General features: G+C 38.2%; 6 protein-coding genes across 7 annotated transcripts in view; 4 read left to right on the forward strand and 2 right to left on the reverse strand.

Moving 5' to 3' along the window:
• LOC144002126 (uncharacterized) overlaps positions 1-5,383 on the forward strand; it is a 40,317-nt gene extending 34,934 nt beyond the window's left edge. For both annotated transcript variants that reach the window (XM_077497078.1, XM_077497076.1), the window contains exons 3-5: positions 267-376; positions 628-837; positions 3,638-5,383. In XM_077497078.1, coding sequence (XP_077353204.1) covers positions 267-376; positions 628-837; positions 3,638-4,977 — 1,660 coding nt within the window. In that variant the 3' untranslated portion in view covers positions 4,978-5,383. The remainder of the gene's footprint in view (positions 1-266; positions 377-627; positions 838-3,637) is intronic.
• A 218-nt stretch (positions 5,384-5,601) lies between these two features.
• On the forward strand, positions 5,602-14,913 carry LOC144002149 (uncharacterized). The gene is made up of 3 exons (XM_077497103.1): positions 5,602-6,691; positions 7,729-9,200; positions 13,347-14,913. Exons 1-3 carry the CDS (start codon positions 6,568-6,570, stop codon positions 14,220-14,222), a joined length of 2,472 nt encoding a protein of 823 aa, XP_077353229.1. The 5' UTR covers positions 5,602-6,567; the 3' UTR covers positions 14,223-14,913.
• A 141-nt stretch (positions 14,914-15,054) lies between these two features.
• On the reverse strand, positions 15,055-15,763 carry LOC144002139 (histone H3). The gene has a single exon (XM_077497093.1). It carries the CDS (start codon positions 15,581-15,583, stop codon positions 15,173-15,175), a length of 411 nt encoding a protein of 136 aa, XP_077353219.1. The 5' UTR covers positions 15,584-15,763; the 3' UTR covers positions 15,055-15,172.
• LOC144002141 (histone H2A-like) lies at positions 15,752-16,337 on the forward strand. The gene has a single exon (XM_077497095.1). The coding sequence runs from the start codon at positions 15,951-15,953 to the stop codon at positions 16,335-16,337; it is 387 nt and encodes a 128-aa protein (XP_077353221.1). The 5' UTR covers positions 15,752-15,950.
• Positions 16,338-16,809: 472 nt separating this feature from the next.
• On the reverse strand, positions 16,810-17,445 carry LOC144002148 (histone H1.1-like). Its single transcript, XM_077497102.1, has one exon. It carries the CDS (start codon positions 17,428-17,430, stop codon positions 16,822-16,824), a length of 609 nt encoding a protein of 202 aa, XP_077353228.1. The 5' UTR covers positions 17,431-17,445; the 3' UTR covers positions 16,810-16,821.
• A 1,251-nt stretch (positions 17,446-18,696) lies between these two features.
• LOC144002146 (histone H4) lies at positions 18,697-19,053 on the forward strand. Its single transcript, XM_077497100.1, has one exon. It carries the CDS (start codon positions 18,714-18,716, stop codon positions 19,023-19,025), a length of 312 nt encoding a protein of 103 aa, XP_077353226.1. The 5' UTR covers positions 18,697-18,713; the 3' UTR covers positions 19,026-19,053.
• Positions 19,054-24,180: the final 5,127 nt, after the last annotated feature.

The following is a 24,180-nucleotide window of genomic DNA, read 5'->3' on the forward strand; positions in this document are numbered from 1 at the left end:
AATTCGTGCCGAATGAACGTACCGAAGCCTCGACACAGTAGGATCGTCACTACTTTACTGGACAAAAACATTGTTTTTAAGTCTTCGCGTTCGGGTACACTCGTCTTGATGTACGATGAAGCTTCGCGGCCTGGTCTAGCTTATGCTATTTTAGCTTAGCATCGTTTGCTCGCTGTTAACAAAGAGACGCAGTTTTGATCGTCATAGCAAATCAAAGGTGTGAATGTCTACTTTTGTCATTGTCGTTTGAAAATGTGTGCAAGAAGCAAAGCGGAGTACGAGGAGGAATTTTGTGGACCAAAAGAGGAGAAGCGGCGACAAAGTCAACGAGTGGACGTTGTTTGCAAGAAGCCACGAACTGGGTTTCAGAGAGCAGGTTTGTTCATTTCTTGCTCTTACTTTTTAAATAATTAAAAAAAAAATTACTAGTCTCCCTGTGTTTGTTGTTAATGGAGAAACCTTCATCCGGGCCCTGCATAACATCACATTTAACATATAATTATGAATACGCAGTTGATATTTTGCGATCCATAAATGTTTTAAGAAGCAATGCCGTGATTAGTGTGGAGACAATCCATTTTGGTCAGGCCCAAGTATTGAGTTTATTTTTCTCTTCTTGCCGTGCAGATCCCCAGCATATTAAAGAAGAAGAAGAAGAGGAGTGGGAGCTCCATCAATTGAGAGCTTCACCTCACATTAAGGAGGAAGAAGAGGACAAAGATATGACATTGACTGGTGTTCCTTTAAAGAGTGAAGTTGACGATGAAGGTCCAAGTGTGGACAACAGAGGGCTGGAGTCTCCAAGCAGCAGCTCAAGTCAACGCACGACAACAGAAGGTGATGGAATTCACTGTGGAGGATCACAAGCAGACAATCATTTAGCTCCAGTATCAGATAGTGATGACACATCGCACTCTCCTCACAATTATGATGATGATGATGATGATGATCATCATCATCGGTCTGAACGTAATGAGACAGCTCACACTGACAGCAAACACTGGAAATGTCCTCAGTGTGAAAAAACATTTTCTTATAAGTGGGATTTGAAACGACACATGAGAACACACACTGGAGAGAAACCCTTTTCCTGCTCAGTTTGTGGTAAAAGATTCTCTCAAGCAAACCATTTGGCGACCCACACAAGAACGCATACCGGCGAGAAGCCTTTTGCCTGCACGCTTTGTGGTAATAGATTCTCTCAAACGACCCATTTGACATCACACATGAAAACGCACACTGGTGAAAAAGGTTTCTCCTGCTCAGTTTGTGGTCAAAGATTTACGAGAAGAGCCAATTTGACAACGCACACAAGAGCCCACAACCTTTTAGCTCCACTATCAGATAGCGACGACAGAAGGTCCCATGCTCTTTATGATGATGCCGAACAGTCATCCCACACTGACAACAAACTTTGGGAATGTTCTCAGTGTGGGAAAACGTTTGCTTGTAAAAGCGGTTTGGCAAAACATATAAGAATACACACTGGGGAGAAACCTTTTATCTGCTCAGTTTGTGGTAAAAGATTCTCTCAAGCCACCCATTTGGCAACGCACACTAGAATACACACTGGAGAGAAACCTTTTGCCTGCTCAATTTGTGGTAAAAGATACTTTCAAGGAAGTCATTTGACAACCCACAAACGAATGCACACTGGAGAAAAACCTTTTGTTTGCTCAGTGTGTGGTTTAAGATTCTCAGAAAAGGGAAACCTAAGAATACACACGATAACACACTCTGGTGAGAAATCTTTTTCCTGCCCAGTTTGTGGTCAAACATTCTCAAGAAAGGAAAGCTTAAAATCACACACAAGAACCCACACTGGCGAGAAACCATTCGCCTGCTCAGATTGTGGGAAAACATTCTCTCGAAAAGGAATTTTAAGATTACACATGAGAACCCACACTGGCGAGAAGCCTTTTGCCTGCTCAGTTTGTGGTCAAAGATTCACTCAGAAGGGTTATTTAGGAATACACAAAAGAATACACACAGGTGAGAGACCTTTTCACTGCACAGTTTGTGGTCAGAGTTTCTCTCAGAAGGGTCAAGTTAAGAGACACAAGTGTTCTGGTGAGAATAGCACTAATCAATGAAACGAAATGTTGTAGCTTCTTAAAGCGGAACTAAATCTAAGATGTCAAAACTTTGCTATATTATAAATGTGCGTATCGTTTTTATCAGTTGCTGTTTGCTTATTTTTATGTAATATTGTGAAAGCGAAATACATATTTACTGGCAGAAGCCATTTTTAGGTCTTTTTACTCTCGAGAGAATGCTAATTTTGTGTAAACGGACGCCATGTATGGTGTCACCAATTTTTGTGTGTTATTTATTTAAAAAAAATAAAATAAAAAAAATACAGTAGATCTAGACCATGAGGGCTGATTAGCCGTGACAGTATTCTGTATTTTTCAGCCATATCTGCATTAGAGTACGGTAATCTTTTATGTCTATCTGAGGTGGGGGACTCGAGTCAAGCTAAATTGCTGATTTTATGGCCTTGGTTTGTTTGCTTGATTGAAAAAGGATTGGCACCATTTTCTACAAATACAGTTTTTAATCTGAAGATCGCGGTACATGGTCACTCCCTTAAATATTGTGATGTCAATATTTATTATCAATGTAACTGTTAGATACATTTTTAGTTGTAAACCCTCATGCAGATGCAAGTATTTTTTTTTTCATACCAAGTTGTTCATTTAATTTTTATATGTAAATGTATTTTTTTTGTGTTCACTTAATATTTAGAAATATAAATGTACTTTTGTGTTATGATCAGTGAAAAAAATATTTTGTCATTTCAGTATGGTGTGACTGAGCAAGATTGTATGACTTGACATGGGACTTGCTTGAAATTGAAGGTTAGAAAAATACAATATGGAAAGCTACAGAGGGTATATAGACACAAAAGATCCCAATACACACAACTACTAAATGTAGGGAGTGCATAATGGGTGCTTTTTGTTACTAGAAAAAGTTTCCCTTATCAGACACGTGTGGAAATGTATGTTCATGAGGTTTTCAAAAATAAAACTTGTGAAAAATTCAAGTTTATACTGTATGTGTGATGTGAATATACTGGTTAAAATTATCGTCCAGGCCGATTATGGGTGCCGATATTTGTCATTGTACGAATCTGACGGCAGATAAAGCTGGCATCTCACTGAGCGGTGAATGCTTGCGAACGTAGTGAGTTTGCATTTTCATCACGATTTGTAAAGATGTTCACAGACAGATTTTGTGTTTCAAAGAAATTTTGAACATGTTCAAACAGTTTTTCATTGTCTGTGGAGATCTTTTGAAACTTTTTACAAACCCTGTCGAAACCCCCAAATTAGCAACACTCGTATGTATTTGTCAGTCAGTGTGATACAGGTAACTGTTCATTTATGTATTTATTTAAATTTCACTTTACTTTGTATAAGATGATGCAGCCACTTAAAACTCCCTACAAATAAAAATATAATAAAATAAAATAAAATATTGAAATTTTTGGAAAACTTAACAATACAAACCTTTAGGGCGCTATTTGCATAGTTTTGGATTCTTTTCTTTTCTAAATCTACTAATATATATATATACATCAAAGTCACAACAAACTCACTTTACTAAACCATATCTGTCTTGTTTCCTGCAGATGTCAGTGAAAAATATCTTTGTCCTGAGCGGCAGGAGTTCAAGTTCCCTGGTGTAAAAGAGGAGGAGGACTTGGAGCCTCTTCAAGTTGAAGAAGAGGCGCAGCCGCAGCCCCTCAACATAAAAAAAGAGGAGACACTGCCGCCAGACATCAAAGAGGAGGATATCACAGAGTTGCCCGTGACTGGTGACCATTTGAAGACTGAAGATGACTGTCAATATGAAGAGAACAAAGGGGCGGTGCCTCCAAGCAGCAGCTCAAGACTACAAATGACAACAGGAGGTGATGAAGACTACCGTGGAGGATCACAAGTAGACAGCTGGTTAGCTCCAATGTCAGATGGTGACGACATGTCGACTGATGACAATGAGCAGTCTGAAGGTGATGTGACATGTCACATTGACAGCAAACGTTGGAAATGTTTTCAGTGTGGAAAAACTTTTGGCTGTAAGTCTCAATTGAGAAGACATGTGATTGGACACACTGGTGAGAAACCTTTTGCTTGCTCAGTTTGTGGTCAAACTTTTTCTGAGAAGGGAAAGTTAAAACAACACACAAGAACCCACACTGGTGAGAAACCTTTTGCCTGCTCAGTTTGTGGTCAAAGTTTCTCTGAGAATGGAAGCTTAAAAAGACACATAAGAACCCACACTGGTGAGAAACCTTTTGCCTGCTCATTTTGTGGCCAATGTTTCTCCCTGAAGGGAATCTTAAAACAACACACAAGAACCCACACTGGTGAGAAGCCTTTTTCCTGCTCGGTTTGTGGCAAGAGTTTCTCTCGGAAGGGAATCTTAACAATACACACAAGAACCCACACGGGTGAGAAGCCGTTTGCCTGCTCAGTTTGTGGCCTAAAATTCTCTGAGAAGAAAACCTTAACAGATCACACAAGAACCCACACTGGTGAAAAACCTTTTGCCTGCTCAGTTTGTGGCCAGAATTTCTCTTACAGGGGAGGCTTAAAACAACACATAGGAACACACACAGGCGAGGTACCTTATGCCTGCTCAGTTTGCGGCCAGAGTTTCTCTCACAAGGGAGGCTTAAAACAACACACAAGAACCCACACAGGTGAGAAACCATATGCCTGCTCAGTTTGTGGTCGAAGTTTCTCTGAAAAGGGGAACTTAAAGAAACACACAAGAGCCCACACAGGTGAGAAACCATATGCCTGCTCAGTTTGTGGTCAAAGTTTCTCTGAGAAGGGGAACTTAAAAAGACACACAAGAACCCACACTGGTGAGAAATCTTTTACCTGCTCAGTTTGTGGTCAAATATTCCCAAGTAAGACCAAAGCTAAGAGGCACAAGTGTGCTGGTGAAAATAGCAGTGATTAATGAATTCATATGATTTAATGTCTGAATTTACATTTAAAACGAAGCAGAAATCACGTCTACCTACCACGTCTTCTATTTGTATTGTTGTAAACTAAAGTGTTGTGTGGATGTTTGAACTTTTCGTACTAACACGCATTGTCGTTACTGCGGCGAACAAAAATAACTCCTGCTCTCCTGTCTACTTACACAACTGTAAATTGATGCGTACTTATTCCTTAAATAGGCTTGTGAAAAAATGGATACAATCGCGGCATCTAAAGGGTCAACTTGGCAACCCTCATGCATGTAAATGAAATGGCTCCTTCATCCAGTAAGTGAATGAATGCAATCTGGAGAAACTTTGATTCTATGTGGCGAGATGAAAAAGTGTACCTGATTATGATCCTGAATAAAGTACTGCTTTTCAAATGCCTCTCTCTCCTTCATGTGCATACGCTCACGACTGAAAAGGTGGCACTCAAGCTGCCATGCCAGTTGAGTGGTTGTTGTGGGGTGTTAAAGGTGGATTCAAGGTTATTTTTGTCGCTGCGTCTTCCGGGTGGATCATCTTCACGATTGTTTCTCGATCCTGTCAATCAATCTGTGTAACGACGTCGCGCGTACTGTTCCTAGCTGCGCATGCGCACCTCGAGTGTTTGTAGCATGTAGCTAGCTTCATATAGTGAGCTTCTTTACAGTTATATTATTATTAATGGTACCTTACACTGTGGAGGCCTTGGGCTCTTTTAATTATGGCCACCATTTTCTACGTAATTTCTATTTTCTTTTCACATTTCCAAACAGTAATGACGGTCAGTTCAGCAAGTGGAACAAGTGATTTTATTGATGATTGTGGCAAATGGCTGGGATTTCAGAAGTGGTTTCTTCTCACTCCCTTCTCATTATCATTATATGTGGCAATGCTTTTTGGTTGTGTTTCAAATGTTACAAGGTAAAGAGAATTTACATCTGACTTCATTTGGATGTTGGAGGGGAAAAAAAATCACCATCATTACGACAGAATGGTTCCAACATTGATCTTTGACCACAAATTAAGCAGGAAAATGGTTTTTCTCCAGTGTGCGTTCTTGTCATAATTACCCCTGCACATTCAATCACGCGACGGTGCATTTTATTTCGAAACACGAATGCAGTGTTTCTCGCGAACACATTGCGTTCCATTAAAACATTTCAGAATTTATTTCCCAGCCAAATAACCCCTGGCACCGTCGCGTTAACTCAAGTCTCATCCTAAATGGTGTTATACATTTTCAATAAAGATTTGGGGGAACAAAAACAAGATGGCCGACCTGTTGCGCATGCGCATCGCAGATGGCGCTTTTGACATCGCTCACAAAGCTTATTTATTTACGACCGAACGGACATAATCTTTGACGTAGTATTTCCACCAGTACTTCACTGGACTATTACATAATTAAATGAACGGTGTGTTGTGTTGAAGTTGCCTCTCTGCACTTAGTTTGAAGCTTCTCGGCTTAGTTTAGCTTAGCCTAGCTTGCTAAGCCGCTAACAAAGAGACGCCCTTGTGACCAACACTGCACTAAACTGATAGCAAGAGTGAGCGTAAAGTTTTGTGATCGTCGTAACCAAATGTGTGCAAGACGGACAGCAGAGTGCGAGGAGGAACTTTGTGGAACGAAAGAGGAGAATGACCGACATCGTCAACAACTGGACGCTCGTTTTCGGACGCATCGAGTTGGAGGACACACAGCAGGTTTGTTCACGTCTCACTTGTTTCGGAAATACCGTACTTAAATCCTTAACAATAACTGTGTAACGATTTAATTCATGGTCTGGATCTCATGGCGGACCCAGGGGCGTAGTCAGTATTTCAAAAGTTTTGATCTGAATGCTGCATAACTTTAGTGAATGCAAGCAAGACTTTTGCCTTTTTGTCTTCGTGTTGGCCTTTTTTTTTCTTATTGTATTATCTATTTCTTACTGTACTTAAGTAGATTTTTTTCGAGTAACTGTACTTTGGGGAAAAAAGAAGTGAGACTTATGTTTTAATGTGAATGTTCTTTTTAAAAACAAAAACATTATTAAATAAATTAACATTTGTTACCACAAAAAAAAAAGTACCAATAATTGGTACTGTTCAGTCCCGATATTGATTCCCCGGTACTGAGAATTGGAACCTAACCGTTTCAAATATGAAAGGCACCCATCCCTACTTGTGATTGAACAAAGTGAATGTTTTTTTTTTCTTTCTTTCTTTCTTTTTTTTTTTTTTTTTAAATTATGGTCCGATAAAAATTGCAAAGATTTTCACAGATTTTCTTAATTTTGAATATTTAAGATTAGAACAGTGATGGTGTATCCTGCTTGTTATGAAAATTAAAACAAAAACAAAAAAAATGGGATCAACAGGTCACCCTTAGATAAAAGGTCGGGGATCGGTGCGCCCCTAATTCAGAGACATATTTTTTACTTTCTCCATCTGCACTTATTTTTGACAGTGAGAAGCAGAATATTTTGCACTAAGGGCTACTGTACATCATGCTCAGTAGCAACGCAAGTTGGTAATTCGCCATTGTTGTTTGGACCATTTGGCACAGCCACTGACGCACTGGCTCTTAAATGAGGATACGGAGGCATCATTTGTACAATGATTTCTCACTCCTTGCTCCTCCTGTTTATCTCAACTCCACAATGGGATCGCTGGTGGGAAGCATGACCATGTGAACAGATGATCAATAAATAAAGCAACAAGATTTGACTCAAGTGTGTTTGTCTTCTTGTGCCTTGCAGACGTCAATGAAGATGTTGGGCCTTTGTCGTCAGATCCTCAATCTGAGTCCTCACTCATTAAAGAGGACGTGGAGGACACAGAGCCCGTCTACATTAAAGAGGAGGAAGAGTCCCCACACATTAAAGTGGAAGTGGCGGGTCAAGAGCCCACTTACATCAAAGAGGAGGAGGAAGAGTCCCCACACATTAAAGAGGAAGAGCAAGAGGGTATCATTAAGGTCTTATTGACTGACGTGCCTTTGATGTGTGAAGATGACGTTGAAGGTGAGGAGAGCGGAGGGGCGGCGCCTTCAAGCAGCAGCAGCTCGAGTGAACACGTGACAACAGAAGGTGATGGAGACCACTGTGCCGAATCACAAGCCGACGGACTCATAGCGCCACTAACAGAGAGTGACGACTCAACATCATACTCTCATGATGATGATGATGATGATGATGATGAAGAAGAATCTGGAGGCGATATGAAACGTCATGGTGACAAACGCTGGAAGTGTTCTCAGTGTGGGAAAACCTTTGCTTATAAGAGCCGTTTGAAAAATCATATGATTAGCCACACTGGGGAGAAACCTTTTGTCTGCTCAGTTTGTGGTCAGAGATTCTCTGAAAAGGGAAACCTAAGGAGACACACAAGAACACACACTGGTGAAAAACCTTTTGCCTGCTCAATTTGTGGTCAGAGATTCACTCAAAAGGGAACTTTAATATATCACACGAGAATGCACACTGGGGAGAAACCTTTTTCTTGCTCGATATGTGGCCAAAGATTCTCCCATAAGGGATATTTAAGAAGTCACACAAGAACCCATACTGGAGAGAAACCTTTTGTCTGCTCAATATGCAATTTAAGATTCTCTGAAAATGGTACTCTGACAAAGCACATCAAAACTCACACTGGAGAGAAACCTTTCGTCTGCTCAATTTGTGGTCAAAGATTCTCTCATAAGGGAAACCTAATAAGTCATACAGTGACCCATACTGGAGAGAAACCTTTTGTCTGCTCCGTATGTGGTCAAAAGTTCTCTCGTAGACATGCTATGACAACACACACAAGAATGCACACTGGGGAGAAACCTTTTGCCTGCACAGTTTGCAGTCAAAGATTCTCGCGCAGGCACATTTTGACTTCACACGTGAGAACACACACTGGAGAGAAACCCTTCCAATGCTCTGTTTGTGGTCAAAGATTTTCTAAAAAGGCATCTTTACGAAATCACGCAAGAACACACACTGGTGAGAAACCCTTTGCCTGCTCAGTTTGTAGCCTAAAATTCTCCCAGAAGGGAACGTTAACAAGTCACACAAGAACGCACACTGGTGAGAAACCTTTTCCCTGCTATGTTTGTGGTCAAAGGTTCTCACAGAAGGGAACCTTAACAAGCCATACACGAATCCATACTGGTGAGAAACCTTTTGCCTGTTTAGTTTGTGGTGAAAGATTCTATCAAAAGGGTAAAATTAAGAGACACAAGTGTGTTGGTAAAATTGATCAATGAAACTGAAGTTAGATTTGAATCATTTACTACTCGACTCATCTGGTTGTCTTAGAAAACGTTTTGGCTCAAATTCGAGCAGGTTTCATAAGCTCACATACAAAAGGTTGGATAGAAAAAAAATTGACGTTTCGAACCTTGTGCTAGAATTATCCAATAAGCACATTTACGTACTTGAACCGAACGAGGCTTAATGTGTCAAGTGTCATTTTCATGTTTATTTAGGACAATCGTCAACTCGTTAGCAAATTATGGATTTAAGTTAATATTGTTAGTTTATCTATGACTGTAGTTCCAAGTATGTTGTGTGTATTAAGTGCAAACGTTTTTGCGAGGGAATGCAAAGTGGTTGTTGTTTTTTTCCCTACCACGTCACCTTCGCGGCTCTGTAGATATATGCCCAGGGAATAAAATAAAAAATAAAATAAAAAATATTCACAGGCTTACTGTAGAAGTTTGTTCTTGAAACTAATAACCATGACGCTGATGTTAAACGATCTTGTACAGCATTTTCTATATATTCTTATATTTTAAATTACCTTTTCAAGTCTTGTGACAAATGTTGTGCACTTGTGCTAAAACACATAAAAGCGACTGAGTGATATAGAAATGGACTGTGAAGAAACTTTGACTCTTGATAAAATGGAGAAGTGTAAATATGACCCTGAATAAAATAGAAAACTCTTCCAAAAATGAGTTATTCCATTTTTATATACAGTACAGTGGAGCCACAGTTTACAAATGACCCAGTTTATATACAATTTGGGTGAGTTGAGTTGAGTTATGCCCAAAATGTTTGTAGAAAAAAATGCCTGTATTCCTGACAATTTTCTGTATGGATGAAAAAAATGGGAATTTTTTTTTTTTTTTTTTTTGACACACAGACTGCAATCTACAGCATATAAGCCATTTATTGATTCTCCTTAGTGTTATGAAGCACAGATGAGAAAAAAAACAAAAAAACGGAGAAAGCATGGATGAACAAAAAGGTAATGTATTTTATTGTTGAATTTTTTAGGGGTGTGGCTAAAGCCAAGCCTTGCCTCCAGACAAATGCTCTTTCTGTTTCAGTAGTGACATGGAAAGTTGGGACAGTTTTTTTTTTTAAATATAAACTTCTAATTTAAAGATAATCTGCAAAATCAATCTTACACTATATAATTAAAAGCAATCAAAAAGATCTATTAAAATACAATATTCAGAAAATCGGCAAAAAAAAACATCAATGCTTTTTTCATCAATTGAAATTTAGAAGTTAGAGGTTGGGACTGCCATCTCCCAATGGGATGTAACATATAAAAGATGATTTTTTTTTAAGCTATTCAGTTTAACAGTGTTTATACAGACATATTGTGCTTATACAGTTAGGTGACTTACCTGCTGTATTTCTGTAGTGCTCAAACTTGATTAGTTCGTCTACAGTAAAGCGATATGTTTACGCACCTGATGTGTTTAACTCATTTACTCCCAATAACGTATAAATACGTTTTTTATGCTCTAAGTGTCCCAAAGACGTATTTATACGTTTTTTTATGCTAGAGCATACAGAAGGCTTTGATGCAGCCTCTCAACTGCAAAGAACGGTTGCAGAAATGGTAGTTATTACACAAACGGCCAGCAGGTGGCAGCAAAGTAAAGGAGATCAACCAGGGCCATGTAGAAAAAAAGCTCAATTTCTCACAATTTTAAATAGATTTGCGAAAACTGATGAAACTTAGCTCTCTTCTAATGCTAATTGCTGCAAAACGGAAACAGATAGAAACATACTTTTTTTTCCTGATGAAAGAAGAGACTTTAATCTTTCCTTTGATAGGTTCCATGCTTTTATAGCAATATAACACAATATTCTGTGGGCCTTGCAAAATCAGTCAAAATCCAGTCCGAACGGGACTGCTTCTGTGAAAATGGCTGGGAGTGAATGAGTTAATCAACTGGCTCATAAGTGCGGTGATATGTCAATCAATCAGTGCTTTTGCAAGGAAGGAAGTGACATTGTGATGTAGGCCTACCAAGTTCTGTGTCTAATTTTTGAGGGCGTCTAAGAAGTTTTGCAGAGTGTAATCTTGTACAGTAGATGGCGGTATGCACGTTGCTTACAATCAGAATCAGATTTCAAGACTGATTGTCACAAAAATCAACGAAATTGTGTTTGGAGCATCAGCGATGTTTGATGTAAAATGCATAAACCACAAGAGGACTTCTCACATATATGCTGCATTGCAAGGACATATTGTTATATTCGTGAAGAATTCGAAAGTAATAAAAAAAAATAACAAGAAGAAGAACTCGAAGGTCGCGTCGTGATAAATCTGCTCTGGGGAGTGCCAGTCGCATGAAGTTTGTCCAAGTGAACTCGCCGTAGATTGCATGCTGCAGTGCTGTTTTCTTCTACGTAGCCATACGCGCTTCACTTAATAATTTGTCATAAATTCGCACTGAACGTACTCAAACGTCGACAGTGGGCGTCCATCGCTTCTTTATCGAAGTCAAACATCGTCTTTGTGCGCGGCGAATTCGCCTCAGTTTTCCTCGAAGCCTTCTCAGCCTTGCCTAGCTTACGTTAGCTTAGCTTGCTAACCGCCCACAAAGGACACGCGTTTGTTACCGACACATTGGCTCAGCAGAGATCAAGTGTGAGCCGAAAGTGTCGGATTATCACGTGAAAATGTACGCAAGTAAAGTCAAGTACGAAGCGGAGCTTTGTGGAACACGAGAGGAGAACCAGCGACAACGTCACTTTGTGGGCGCTGTTTGCAAGAGGCCTCCAGTTGTAGGTACGAGATAAAAGAAAAAAGTCAAACCTTCTTTCAAGACCAACGTCACTGAAAAGAGCCGGAAAAAAAGGAATACAATATTTTTTGAAAGTTTGTCAGTATATAATCGAGGAAGTTATTACATTTTAAAGACGTCAAAAGTAGACAAAATGACTCCCTTGGTTCATGCTCATAACAACCGATGAGGTTCGTTACAACAGCTTTAAATGATCAAATTATTCAGACTCAGTCTGTGTAGTTCGAGTCTTGAGATCAATGTAGGGTTGGATGAGGTTGAAAGAATCTATTGGCTTGATGACGACTGGGTGAAGAGTGAGGATCACTTTGTGACTTTTTCATTGGGGCTGATAATCAGGGTGATATTTTATCGGCTGTTTTGCAGTTCCTTGTCTATTGTTTTGGGAATTTGACATTAACTGATGCATGTAAGAAAGTGCTAGCTAACAAAATTCTTGCATGGCTGACATTCATCCAGTCGACTGGCCGTGTGTGACCTCAGGGAAGATTTTTATTTATTTATTTTTATTTTTTTACATGGTCAGGATCATTATAAGCAGACACTGATGTTACTCTCCCCGATTTCCTCTTTTATTAGACCTTAATTCCAGATTTAGTTGTTGATTTTGTCACCAAGGTTGTGACGGTTTAATGTGGAAGATGGTAAAATTTGCGAGAGAAGGCAATTATTTTTGCGTGTACTCAGTATATTTTTTTTCTTTCCATTTCTATTCATAATGTATTATTATTATTATTATTATTATTATCATTGTTGTTGTTGTTGTTGTTGTTATTGTTATTTATTTATTTTAATTTATCAGATTCACAAAACTTGGCCTTTTCCATATATAAAATACACAACATCATAGACACAACAGACTAACTTTACCAAACCATGTTGTGTGTCTTGTGTCCTGCAGAGATCAATGAAAAATATCTTGGTCCTGAGAGGCAGGAGCCCCAGGAGTTCCCCAGTATTAAAGAAGAAGATTTGGAGCCTCTTCAAGTTAAAGAGGAGCAGCTGACACCATACATTAAAGAGGAAGAAGATTTCACAGAGTTGGTGGTGAGTGATGTCGATTTGAAAACGGAAGATGACGGTCAATATGAAGAGGCGGAGCCTCCAAGCTGCAGCTCAAGTCAACACATGACAGAAATTGATGACGAGCATTGTGGAGGAGCACAAGCAAACAGCCGATTAGCTCCAATGTCAGATGGTGACGACGCGTCACTCTCTCCTCGCACTGATGACGACGATGACCAGTCTGAAGGTGATGTGACATGTCACACGGACAGCAAACATTGGAAATGTTCTCAGTGTGGGAAAATGTTTCGCTACAAGTCTTTTTGGAAACAGCATATGATTGTCCACACTGGAGAGAAACCTTTTGTTTGCTCAGTTTGTGGTCAACATTTGTCGAGTAAGAGAAATTTAAAAACGCACATAAGAACCCACACTGGAGAGAAACCTTTTGTCTGCTCTGTTTGTGGCCAACGTTTCTCTACAAATGAATACTTAAAAATACACACAAGGGCCCACACTGGTGAGAAACCTTTTGTTTGCTCAGTTTGTGGTCAGCGGTTTTCCCAGAAGGGCGTCTTAAATGTGCACGCAAGAACACACACTGGTGAGAAACCTTTTGCCTGCTCAGTTTGCAGTAAAAGTTTCTACGATAAGGGACACTTGTTAAGACACACAAGAACCCACACTGGCGAGAAACCTTTTGTCTGCTCCGTTTGTGGTCAAAGCTTCTCTCAGAGCGCTAACTTAAAAATACATACAAGAACCCACACTGGTGAGAAATTTTTTGCTTGCTCGGTTTGTGGTCAAAAATTTTCTAGTAAGGGAAATTTAAAAACGCACAGTAGAACCCACACTGGAGAGAAACCTTTTTCCTGCTCTGTTTGTGGCCAAAGTTTCTCCACAAATGAACACTTAAAAATACACACAAGAGCCCACACTGGTGAGAAACCGTTTGCGTGCTCAGTTTGTGGTCAGCGTTTCTCTCAGAAGGGACACTTAGTAATGCACACTCGAACGCACACCGGGGAAAAACCTTTTTCCTGCTCAGTTTGTGGTCAGTGTTTCTCTCAGAAGGGTGCCTTACATGTACACACAAGAACCCACACTGGTGAGAAACCTTTTGCGTGTTTGGTTTGTGGTAAAAGATTCCAAAGTAAGAGTTATGCTAAGGGGCACAAGTGTGCTCGTGAGAATAAGAGTGATCAATGAAGCTTGATATGATCTCATGTAAGAATTTACATGTAAATGATGGCACAGAAAGCAGAGGCGGGTACTTTACAAAACTTTGCTGCTCCATCGTTTGTCATTGGTCAGCAGCATGGGTGCCTGTCCTTCATTGGCAGTCCATCATTATTTTTTCCCCACGCCGAACCAAATTGTAATTTTCAGTCCGTCAATTTATCACCACTATTTTAGGACTGACAAACAGAGGCGGGCATTCCGTTTTCCATTTGTTGCCTAAATCATCTCCTCATGATACAAAATGGTTCAATGTTTTTGTGTTTACTGAAAAATCTAAAAAAATAAAAATAAAAATGACGGGCTATTATTTTAAGGCGGCGTTGATATGAATGTCCATTAATGTGCACCGTTTTTTTTTCTTTCTAATATTAAATGTTTACTGTACTATGACTGCACTCTACGTTCTTGTATTATATCTACCTTCTTGATTTCACCACTCTGCTTATAAGTCTCATGTGGAGCGTTGAGAATTAGTATTCGTGCTGAAACACTCAAAGCAATTATGAAATTTCGCTTTTTTTTTGTGTAATGTGCATCTCTAGTAGGTGAATGAAAATCGACTTGAATTTTTGTATGAAATTGAAACCATGATTGATTGAAATGAAAAAGTGTACATGAATGTGATATGATCCTGAATAAAGTACAGCTCTTAAATTTTTTCTCTCTTTAACATGTGCAGTTTTGTGCACCAAAAAATAAATAGTAATAATTCACAAGGGGGTGGAATATAGACCGATCATTGCCTCTCTTTATGATTAGTTTTCATTACACACAGAACAGAGACTTTGATAGCTTCATTTTTCTTTTAATAAACTAATACTTTTAATATAAAGTGCATCATGACCATAGTGGAATTTCTCAATCAGGTGCAAATGTGGTGGCTCTTAAAAGAGCCGTTGTGGGGTGACTGAGAAGACTTATGCTCTCTCTCCACGGATCCGACGTGCGAGCTGGATGTCTTTGGGCATGATTGTGACCCTCTTGGCGTGGATGGCGCACAGGTTGGTGTCCTCAAACAGGCCGACCAAATACGCTTCGCTGGCTTCCTGCAGAGCCATGACGGCCGAGCTCTGGAAACGCAGATCGGTCTTGAAGTCTTGAGCGATCTCCCTGACCAGACGCTGGAAGGGCAGCTTGCGGATGAGCAGCTCGGTGGACTTCTGGTAGCGACGGATCTCGCGGAGAGCCACGGTGCCGGGCCTGTAGCGGTGAGGCTTCTTAACGCCGCCGGTGGCTGGGGCGCTCTTGCGGGCTGCCTTGGTGGCCAGCTGCTTCCTGGGGGCTTTGCCGCCGGTGGATTTACGAGCTGTCTGCTTGGTTCTTGCCATCTTCGAACTTTTCTCTTTCTTAGAAAATCAAGTGAAGGAAGAGTGGAACGCGAGTGGCTTTTAAACGCTTGGTTCGGCGCGCACGAGTGACGTAAACTCAGACCGTCGCATGCTGATTGGTGCGCGGCTCCTGCTGGAGCTTAGCCGCGCCTAGAAGAGAGACCTCCCGCCACAAGGCTCGCTGCCAGTTGGGGGGAATTGTGTTCAAACTGACCGCCAAAATGCAAATCCCCCCTCCGCGCTGAGAACCTCTTCCCTGGTTGGTCAGACTCAAAACATCCCGCGCTTTTTGCAGCTATAAAGCAGGACTTGTACAGCCAAGAGGCACACTTTTCTTCGAGTTTTCACTCCAGAAAGACGAATCAAGATGAGCGGAAGAGGTAAAACCGGCGGCAAGGCTAGAGCAAAGGCCAAGACTCGTTCATCCCGTGCCGGACTGCAGTTCCCGGTTGGTCGTGTCCACAGGCTGCTGCGTAAAGGTAACTACGCTCAGCGCGTTGGGGCCGGCGCCCCCGTCTACCTGGCGGCCGTGCTGGAGTACTTGACCGCTGAGATCTTGGAGTTGGCCGGCAACGCAGCCCGCGACAACAAGAAGACAAGAATCATCCCCCGTCATCTGCAGCTGGCCGTCCGCAACGACGAGGAGCTCAACAAACTCCTCGGCGGAGTCACCATCGCCCAGGGTGGCGTGTTGCCCAACATCCAGGCTGTGCTTCTGCCCAAGAAGACCGAGAAGGCAGCAAAGTCCAAGTAAAACTACAATCAGATCACCGTAACACCAAAACGGCTCTTTTAAGGGCCACGCACTTTACAACTAAAGAGCTTTTCTCATTTTAAGAGGTTTGTTATTAAATGATCTAGATAAGGGGGGCATTCCAAAGTTCAATCTTCCAAACACAATTGTTGACTCATAGCCTACCGACATTCACTTAAGCTTAACTTATTTTACGGTAATATGATATATAGGCCTTGTGTTTATTTAAAAAAAAAAAAAAAAGCATATTACTTTTAATTTACAAATTGCAAGCAGCCATGTTCAGTAATACATTGTGAATAACCACGATCTCAACTTTTTGTCAAGACATTAAAACTCCACGGAACTTTAAAATTAAACACAACCATAACAATCAGACATCTAAACTAAATGTTAAAAACAAAACTGACAAAGGAATGCAATTGCTCTTTTAAAGGAGGTGTGGTGGCTCTTAAAAGAGCCTTTTGCTGATAGAAGTGTCGAATCACTTCTTTTTGGGTGCTGCCTTCTTGACACTTTTGGGCTTAGCCACCTTCTTGGCGGGGCTCTTCTTCGCGACGGTCTTCTTGGCCGCTGGGGCTTTTTTGGGTGTCGCCTTCTTGGGGCTCTTGGTGGCTTTCTTGGCGGCTTTCTTCTTGGGTGTCGCGGGCTTCTTGGGGGATTTCTTGGCGGCCGTCTTCTTGGCTGCGGCTGTTTTGGGCTTCTTGCTCGGCGTCGCTTTCTTGGCGGCGGGCTTCTTGGCTTTGGTGGGGGTCTTCTTGGCTGCCTTAACGGGCGCCTTTGCCTTCCCCTCGGCCTTCTTGCTTATCTTGAAGGAGCCAGAGGCGCCGGTGCCTTTGGTCTGAACCAGAGTTCCCTTGTTCACCAGGCCGACGACGGCGAGCTTGACGCGGGACCTGTTCTTGTCCACGTCGTAGCCGGCGGCCGCCAGCGACTTCTTGAGGGAGGCCAGAGAGACGCCATTGCGCTCGTTGGACGCGGCCACGGCCTGGACGATGAGCTCGCTGACGCTGGGTCCGACCCTCTTCTTCGCGGGCTTGGACGCCTTCTTCTTGGTCGCTTTCGTCGGGGAGGCTGGAGCTGCTTCTGCCATGATGCTTGTTATCGAACGTATGGACAGGCTGATGCTTTTCCCGAGCAAGAAGCGGGACTTAAACGCACCATGAGAACCGTGGAGAGTCAATTCCACGGCGCGCTGACAAACTCTCCTCACTTGTGTTTTCTCCGCACACTTCAAATGATGAAAAATCACATTGGAAACAATGTAAATAACCGAAAATTATTTTTAATAAATAGCACACGTGTTTAGTTCTACAATGAAGCTGTTGAAAAGTCGTGTACTTCCTGCATTTCTTTTACACAGCTTCCAGACTTCACTTCCACACTGGCATGAGCAGCGCTGCTAGGCGAATTTCCTGACTAATTTCTAAAATAAAACAGTTTAAAACAAAATACTATTTGATGAAACGTGTTTAAAGTATTAAGTAACATGTTCATCCAAGCACCTAGAGTGTAAAGAAGAGCGCACTGATGATTATTTTGAAACAAGACAACGTTTTATAGGAGCAGGAAACACACGACTTGAGACCTGTGACTTGTGTCTGTTGGCATTCACGTTTGCTTATATTGTAATGAACGTGTGCATATACGTATCTGAATAAAAAAAATGTAAATACGGAGTAGGCCTAGATAAGGTTAATTATTTTACATGGGGACATTAGTAATGCTTTAGACTTTAGCATCATCATCATTGGAGGTTGGATTTTTAGACACAGACTACAGTTCTTTTTATATACACAGATAATTGTTCATTTTTGTATTTTGCACTATAGTGATTGCGTTATTCATTGCATCTAAAATTTATATTTAAAAAACAAACACCAGTTGTGTATCAAATGTATCTAGTGTATCCTCATCCCAATATAATAATTTTATTGTACTTTTGTTGCATATGTCACCACAGAGAGAACCAGCACACACTGAGTGGGTCTCAGTGAATAAGATATAAGATTGGAGATTACTTTGAAATTGTAATTAGTTACAGTTTGAAGGACTTGTCGAAGTGAAATGTCCCGTTTTAGCAAGAGTTAATGTTAATGTTTTCTTGTTTTGTACTTGGTACTTTGAAACTGTTTTTGTAAATGATGTGAACCTAAATAAAGTTTTGTAAAAATCGAAAGAGTTAATGTGCTAAAAAAAAAAAAAAAAAAAGTGACCTATCAAGGAGGGACGGCTGTTGAGTCACGCCCCCAAGCTACCCCCACACAAATTGCGCCACCTGTCCTCACCCAGGTCCGCAGTCTTGTTATAAGCTCAGCCAGCAGCAACAGAAAGCTCCGTTCGATTCATATCTTGTGACTGATCGCTACGTACAAAATGTCTGGCCGCGGAAAAGGTGGTAAAGGTCTGGGAAAAGGAGGCGCTAAACGTCACCGTAAAGTTCTCCGGGACAACATCCAAGGCATCACCAAGCCCGCCATTCGCCGTCTGGCTCGTCGCGGAGGAGTCAAGCGTATCTCCGGCCTCATCTACGAGGAAACTCGCGGTGTGCTGAAGGTTTTCCTGGAGAACGTCATCCGTGACGCTGTCACCTACACCGAGCACGCCAAGAGGAAGACGGTCACCGCCATGGATGTGGTGTACGCACTCAAGAGACAAGGACGCACGCTCTACGGCTTCGGCGGTTAAGATTTCGCTCTTTGAAAATACCAAAGGTCCTTTTAAGGGCCACACACTAAATTTTAATCTGAGTATTTATTCCATATTATTAAGGCCCGAGCAGCCTCTGCGAGGCCCTATTGTTTGTGAAGGAATTCTTCATATATGATACTTTAAAGTCGCCATACATAGCAGAAAAATGGCTCCTTAGCGCCCCCTACATAGGTTTTCAAACGACCATGTATAGTATGGCTTTTTTTATTTATTTATTTATTTATTTTTTAACGACCATGTATACTGAGGCGTTTTGTTTTTTTCTTCAAACCACCATGTATAGTAAGGCGGTTTTTTGTTTTTGTTTAAAAAAAAAAAGACCATATATAGCCGGGGGTTGTTTTTTTTGTTGTTTAAACGACCATGTATCATATGGCGTTTAAAAAAAAAAAAAAAAAAAAAGAACGACCATGTATAGTAAGCAGTTTTTTTTTTTTAAACGACCATGCGGTTAAGATTTCGCTCTTTGAAACTAAAAAAAATAAAAACAATTTTATTACTATAAATAAAATAAAAAACTGTTTTTTTTTTTCAAACGACCATGTATAGTATGGCGTTTAAAAAAAAAAAAAAAAACGACCATGTATACTAAGGCGTTTTTTTTTATTTATTTTTTTATTTTTATTTTTTTCAAACGACCATGTATAGTATGGCGTTTTTTTTTTTTTTTTAAAAACGACTTTGTATACTAAGGCGTTTTTTATTTTTTATTTTTTTTTATTTTGATTTTTTTCAAACGACCATGTATAGTATGGCGTTTAAAAAAAACAAAAAAACGACCATGTATACTAAGGCGTTTTATTTATTTATTTATTTTTATTTATTTTTTCAAACGACCATGTATAGTATGGCGGGTTTTTTTTTAAAAACGACCATGTATACTAAGGCGTTTTTTTTTTATTTATTTTTTATTTTTTTCAAACGACCATGTATAGTATGGCGTTTTTAAAAAAAAAAAAAAAAAACGACCATGTATACTAGGGGTGTGAATTGCCTAGTACCTGACGATTCGATTCGTATCACGATTCACAGGTCACGATTCGATTCGATACCGATTAATCCCGATACGAATGGTCACGATTCGATACCGATTAATCCCGATACGAATTTATAAGTCGATTGTTGCGATTTTTTTCCATTCAAATTTAGAAAATACTATCAGTAAATTTGTACATGTACACTGTAAGATTTGTATGAATATATTTATCTAAAACTTGAGGCTTATAACCGTGAGCCACTGTACACAAACAGTTTGCAATCTGTTTCACATTTGAACAGCATTAAAATAAAAATATTAAGGCTTAATGTGCCGTTCATATAACATTCTTCCATGCTCAAGGTGTGAATCCTAAAAAATAAAAAAAAAATAAAAAAAATAAAAAAAAAATAATAAAAAATCGATTCTGCCAATTACTGAATCGATTCGAGAATCGCGCGATGTAGTATCGCGATATATCGCCGAATCGATTTTTTTTAAAAATAATAACAAAAAAAAAGCCTTAGTATACATTGTATACTAAGGCTTTTTTTTTGTTATTATTATTATTTTTTTTTTTTTTTTTTTTAAACGACCATGTATAGTATGGCGTTTTAAAAAAATAAAATCACCATGTATACTAAGGCGTTTTTTTTTGTTTTTTTTTTCAAACGACCATGTATAGTATGGCGTTTAAAAAAAAAAAAAAACGACCATGTATACTAAGGCGTTTTAAAAAATATATATATTTTATTTTTTTCAAACGACCATGTATACTTAAGCGTTTTTTGTTTTTTGTTTTTTTCAAACGACCATGTATAGTATGGCGTTTTTTAAAAAAAAAACGACCTAAGGCGTTTTTTTTTTTTTTTTTTTTCAAACGACCATGGCGTATAGTATGGCGTTTTTTTTTTTTGTTTTTTTTTTTTTTTAAAAACGACCATGTATACTAAGGCGTTTTTTTTTTTTTTTTTTTTCAAACGACCATGTATAGTATGGCGTTTAAAAAAAAAAAAAACGACCATGTATACTAAGGCGTTTTTTTTTATTTATTTTTTTATTTTTATTTTTTTCAAACGACCATGTATAGTATGGCGTTTTTTTTTTTTTTAAAAACGACTTTGTATACTAAGGCGTTTTGTTTTTTTCTTCAAACCACCATGTATAGTAAGGCGGTTTTTTGTTTTTGTTTAAAAAAAAAAAGACCATATATAGCCGGGGGTTGTTTTTTTTGTTGTTTAAACGACCATGTATCATATGGCGTTTAAAAAAAAAAAAAGAAAAAAAGAACGACTATGTATAGTAAGCAGTTTTTTTTTTTAAACGACCATGCGGTTAAGATTTCGCTCTTTGAAACTAAAAAAAATAAAAACAATTTTATTACTATAAATAAAATAAAAAACTGTTTTTTTTTTTTCAAACGACCATGTATAGTATGGCGTTTAAAAAAAAAAAAAACGACCATGTTTACTAAGGCGTTTTTTTTTATTTATTTTTTTATTTTTATTTTTTTCAAACGACCATGTATAGTATGGCGTTTTTTTTTTTTTTTTAAAAACGACTTTGTATACTAAGGCGTTTTTTATTTTTTATTTTTTTTTATTTTGATTTTTTTCAAACGACCATGTATAGTATGGCGGTTTTTTTTTTAAAAACGACCATGTATACTAAGGCGTTTTTTTAATTTATTTTTTATTTTTTTCAAACGACCATGTATAGTATGGCGTTTTTAAAAAAAAAAAAAAAAAACGACCATGTATACTAAGGCTTTTTTTTTGTTATTATTTTTTTATTTATTATTTTTTTTTTAAACGACCATGTATAGTATGGCGTTTTTTTTTAAAAAAACGACCATGTATACTAAGGCGTTTTTTTTTTTTTGTTTTTTTTTTCAAACGACCATGGCGTATAGTATGGCGTTTTTTTTTTTTGTTTTTTTTTTTTTTTAAAAACGACCATGTATACTAAGGCGTTTTTTTTTTTTTTTTTTCAAACGACCATGTATAGTATGGCGTTTAAAAAAAAAAAAACGACCATGTATACTAAGGCGTTTTTTTTTATTTATTTTTTTATTTTTATTTTTTTCAAACGACCATGTATAGTATGGCGTTTTTTTTTTTTTTAAAAACGACTTTGTATACTAAGGCGTTTTGTTTTTTTCTTCAAACCACCATGTATAGTAAGGCGGTTTTTTGTTTTTGTTTAAAAAAAAAAAGACCATATATAGCCGGGGGTTGTTTTTTTTGTTGTTTAAACGACCATGTATCATATGGCGTTTAAAAAAAAAAAAAAAAAAAAAAGAACGACCATGTATAGTAAGCAGTTGTTTTTTTTTTAAACGACCATGCGGTTAAGATTTCGCTCTTTGAAACTAAAAAAAATAAAAACAATTTTATTACTATAAATAAAATAAAAAACTGTTTTTTTTTTTTCAAACGACCATGTATAGTATGGCGTTTAAAAAAAAAAAAAACGACCATGTATACTAAGGCGTTTTTTTTTATTTATTTTTTTATTTTTATTTTTTTCAAACGACCATGTATAGTATGGCGTTTTTTTTTTTTTTTTAAACGACTTTGTATACTAAGGCGTTTTTTATTTTTTTTTTTTTTTTATTTTGATTTTTTTCAAACGACCATGTATAGTATGGCGTTTAAAAAAAAAAAAAACGACCATGTATACTAAGGCGTTTTTTTTTTTTTTTTTTTTTTTTTTTTCAAACGACCATGTATAGTATGGCGTTTTTTTTTGTTTTTTTTTTTAAAACGACCATGTATACTAAGGCGTTTTTTTGTGTGTTTTCTTGGTTGTTTTTTTTTCAAACGACCATGTATAGTATGGCGTTTTGTTTTGTTTTTTTTAAACGACTATGTATACATAGTCGTTTGAAAAAAATAAAAATAATTTAAAAAAAAAACGCCTTAGTATACATGGTAATTTAAAAAAAAAAACGGCATACGACATGGTCGTTTGGAAAAAAAAAAAAAACCCCAATAAAACAGCTTACTAAATCCATGGTCATTTATTTTTATAGTCTTCGGTGTGACCCGGCCAGGGGATTGAACCCACGACCTCCCAGTCTGAAGGCGGACACTCTACCACTAGACTACTGACTACTTTTTTTTTTTTTCAAACGACCATGTATAGTATGGCGTTTTGTTGTTTTTTTTTTTTTTAATTTATACTAAGGCGGTTTTTTTTTAATTTATTTTTTTATTTTGATTTTTTTCAAACGACCATGTATAGTATGGCGTTTTTAAAAAAAAACGACCATGTATACTCAGGCGTTTTTTTTTTTTGTTTTTGTTTTTTTTCCAAACGACCATGTATAGTATGGCGTTTTTTAAAAAAAAAACGACTATGTATACTAAGGCGTTTAAAAAAAAAAAAAAAAAATATTTTGATTTTTTTCAAACGACCAAGTATAGTATGGCGTTTTTTTTTAAAAACGACCATGTATACTAAGGCGTTTTTTTAATTTTTTTATTTAATTTTATTTTTTTTTCAAACGACCATGTATAGTATGGCGGGTTTTTTTTTTTTTTTTAAAATGACCATGTATAGTCAGGAGTTTTGTTTTGTTTTTTTGTTCTTACAAAGACCAGCTCAGTAGTCTAGTGGTAGAGTGTCCGCTTTGAGACTGGGAGGTCGTGGGTTCAATCCCCTGGCCGGGTCACACCGAAGACTATAAAAATAAATGACCATGGATTTAGTAAGCTGTTTTTTGTTTTGTTTTTTGTTTCCAGACGACCATGTCGTATGCCGTTTTTTTTTTTTTTCAAACGACCATGTATAGTATGGCGTTTTTTTTTTTTAAATGACCATGTATACTAAGGCGTTTTTTTGTGTGTTTTCTTGGGTTTTTTTTTTTCAAACGACCATGTATAGTATGGCATTTAAAAAAAAAAAAAAACGACCATGTATACTAAGGCGTTTTTTTTTGTTTTTTTTTTCAAACGACCATGTATAGTATGGCGTTTTAAAAAAAAAAAAAACGACCATGTATACTAAGGCGTTTTAAAAAATATATATATTTTATTTTTTTCAAACGACCATGTATACTTAAGCGTTTTTTGTTTTTTGTTTTTTTCAAACGACCATGTATAGTATGGCGTTTTTTTAAAAAAAAACGACCATGTATACTAAGGCGTTTTT

Source organism: Festucalex cinctus, chromosome 15 (genome assembly GCF_051991245.1).
Source record: "Festucalex cinctus isolate MCC-2025b chromosome 15, RoL_Fcin_1.0, whole genome shotgun sequence".
In the NCBI taxonomy this organism is placed as follows: domain Eukaryota; kingdom Metazoa; phylum Chordata; class Actinopteri; order Syngnathiformes; family Syngnathidae; genus Festucalex; species Festucalex cinctus.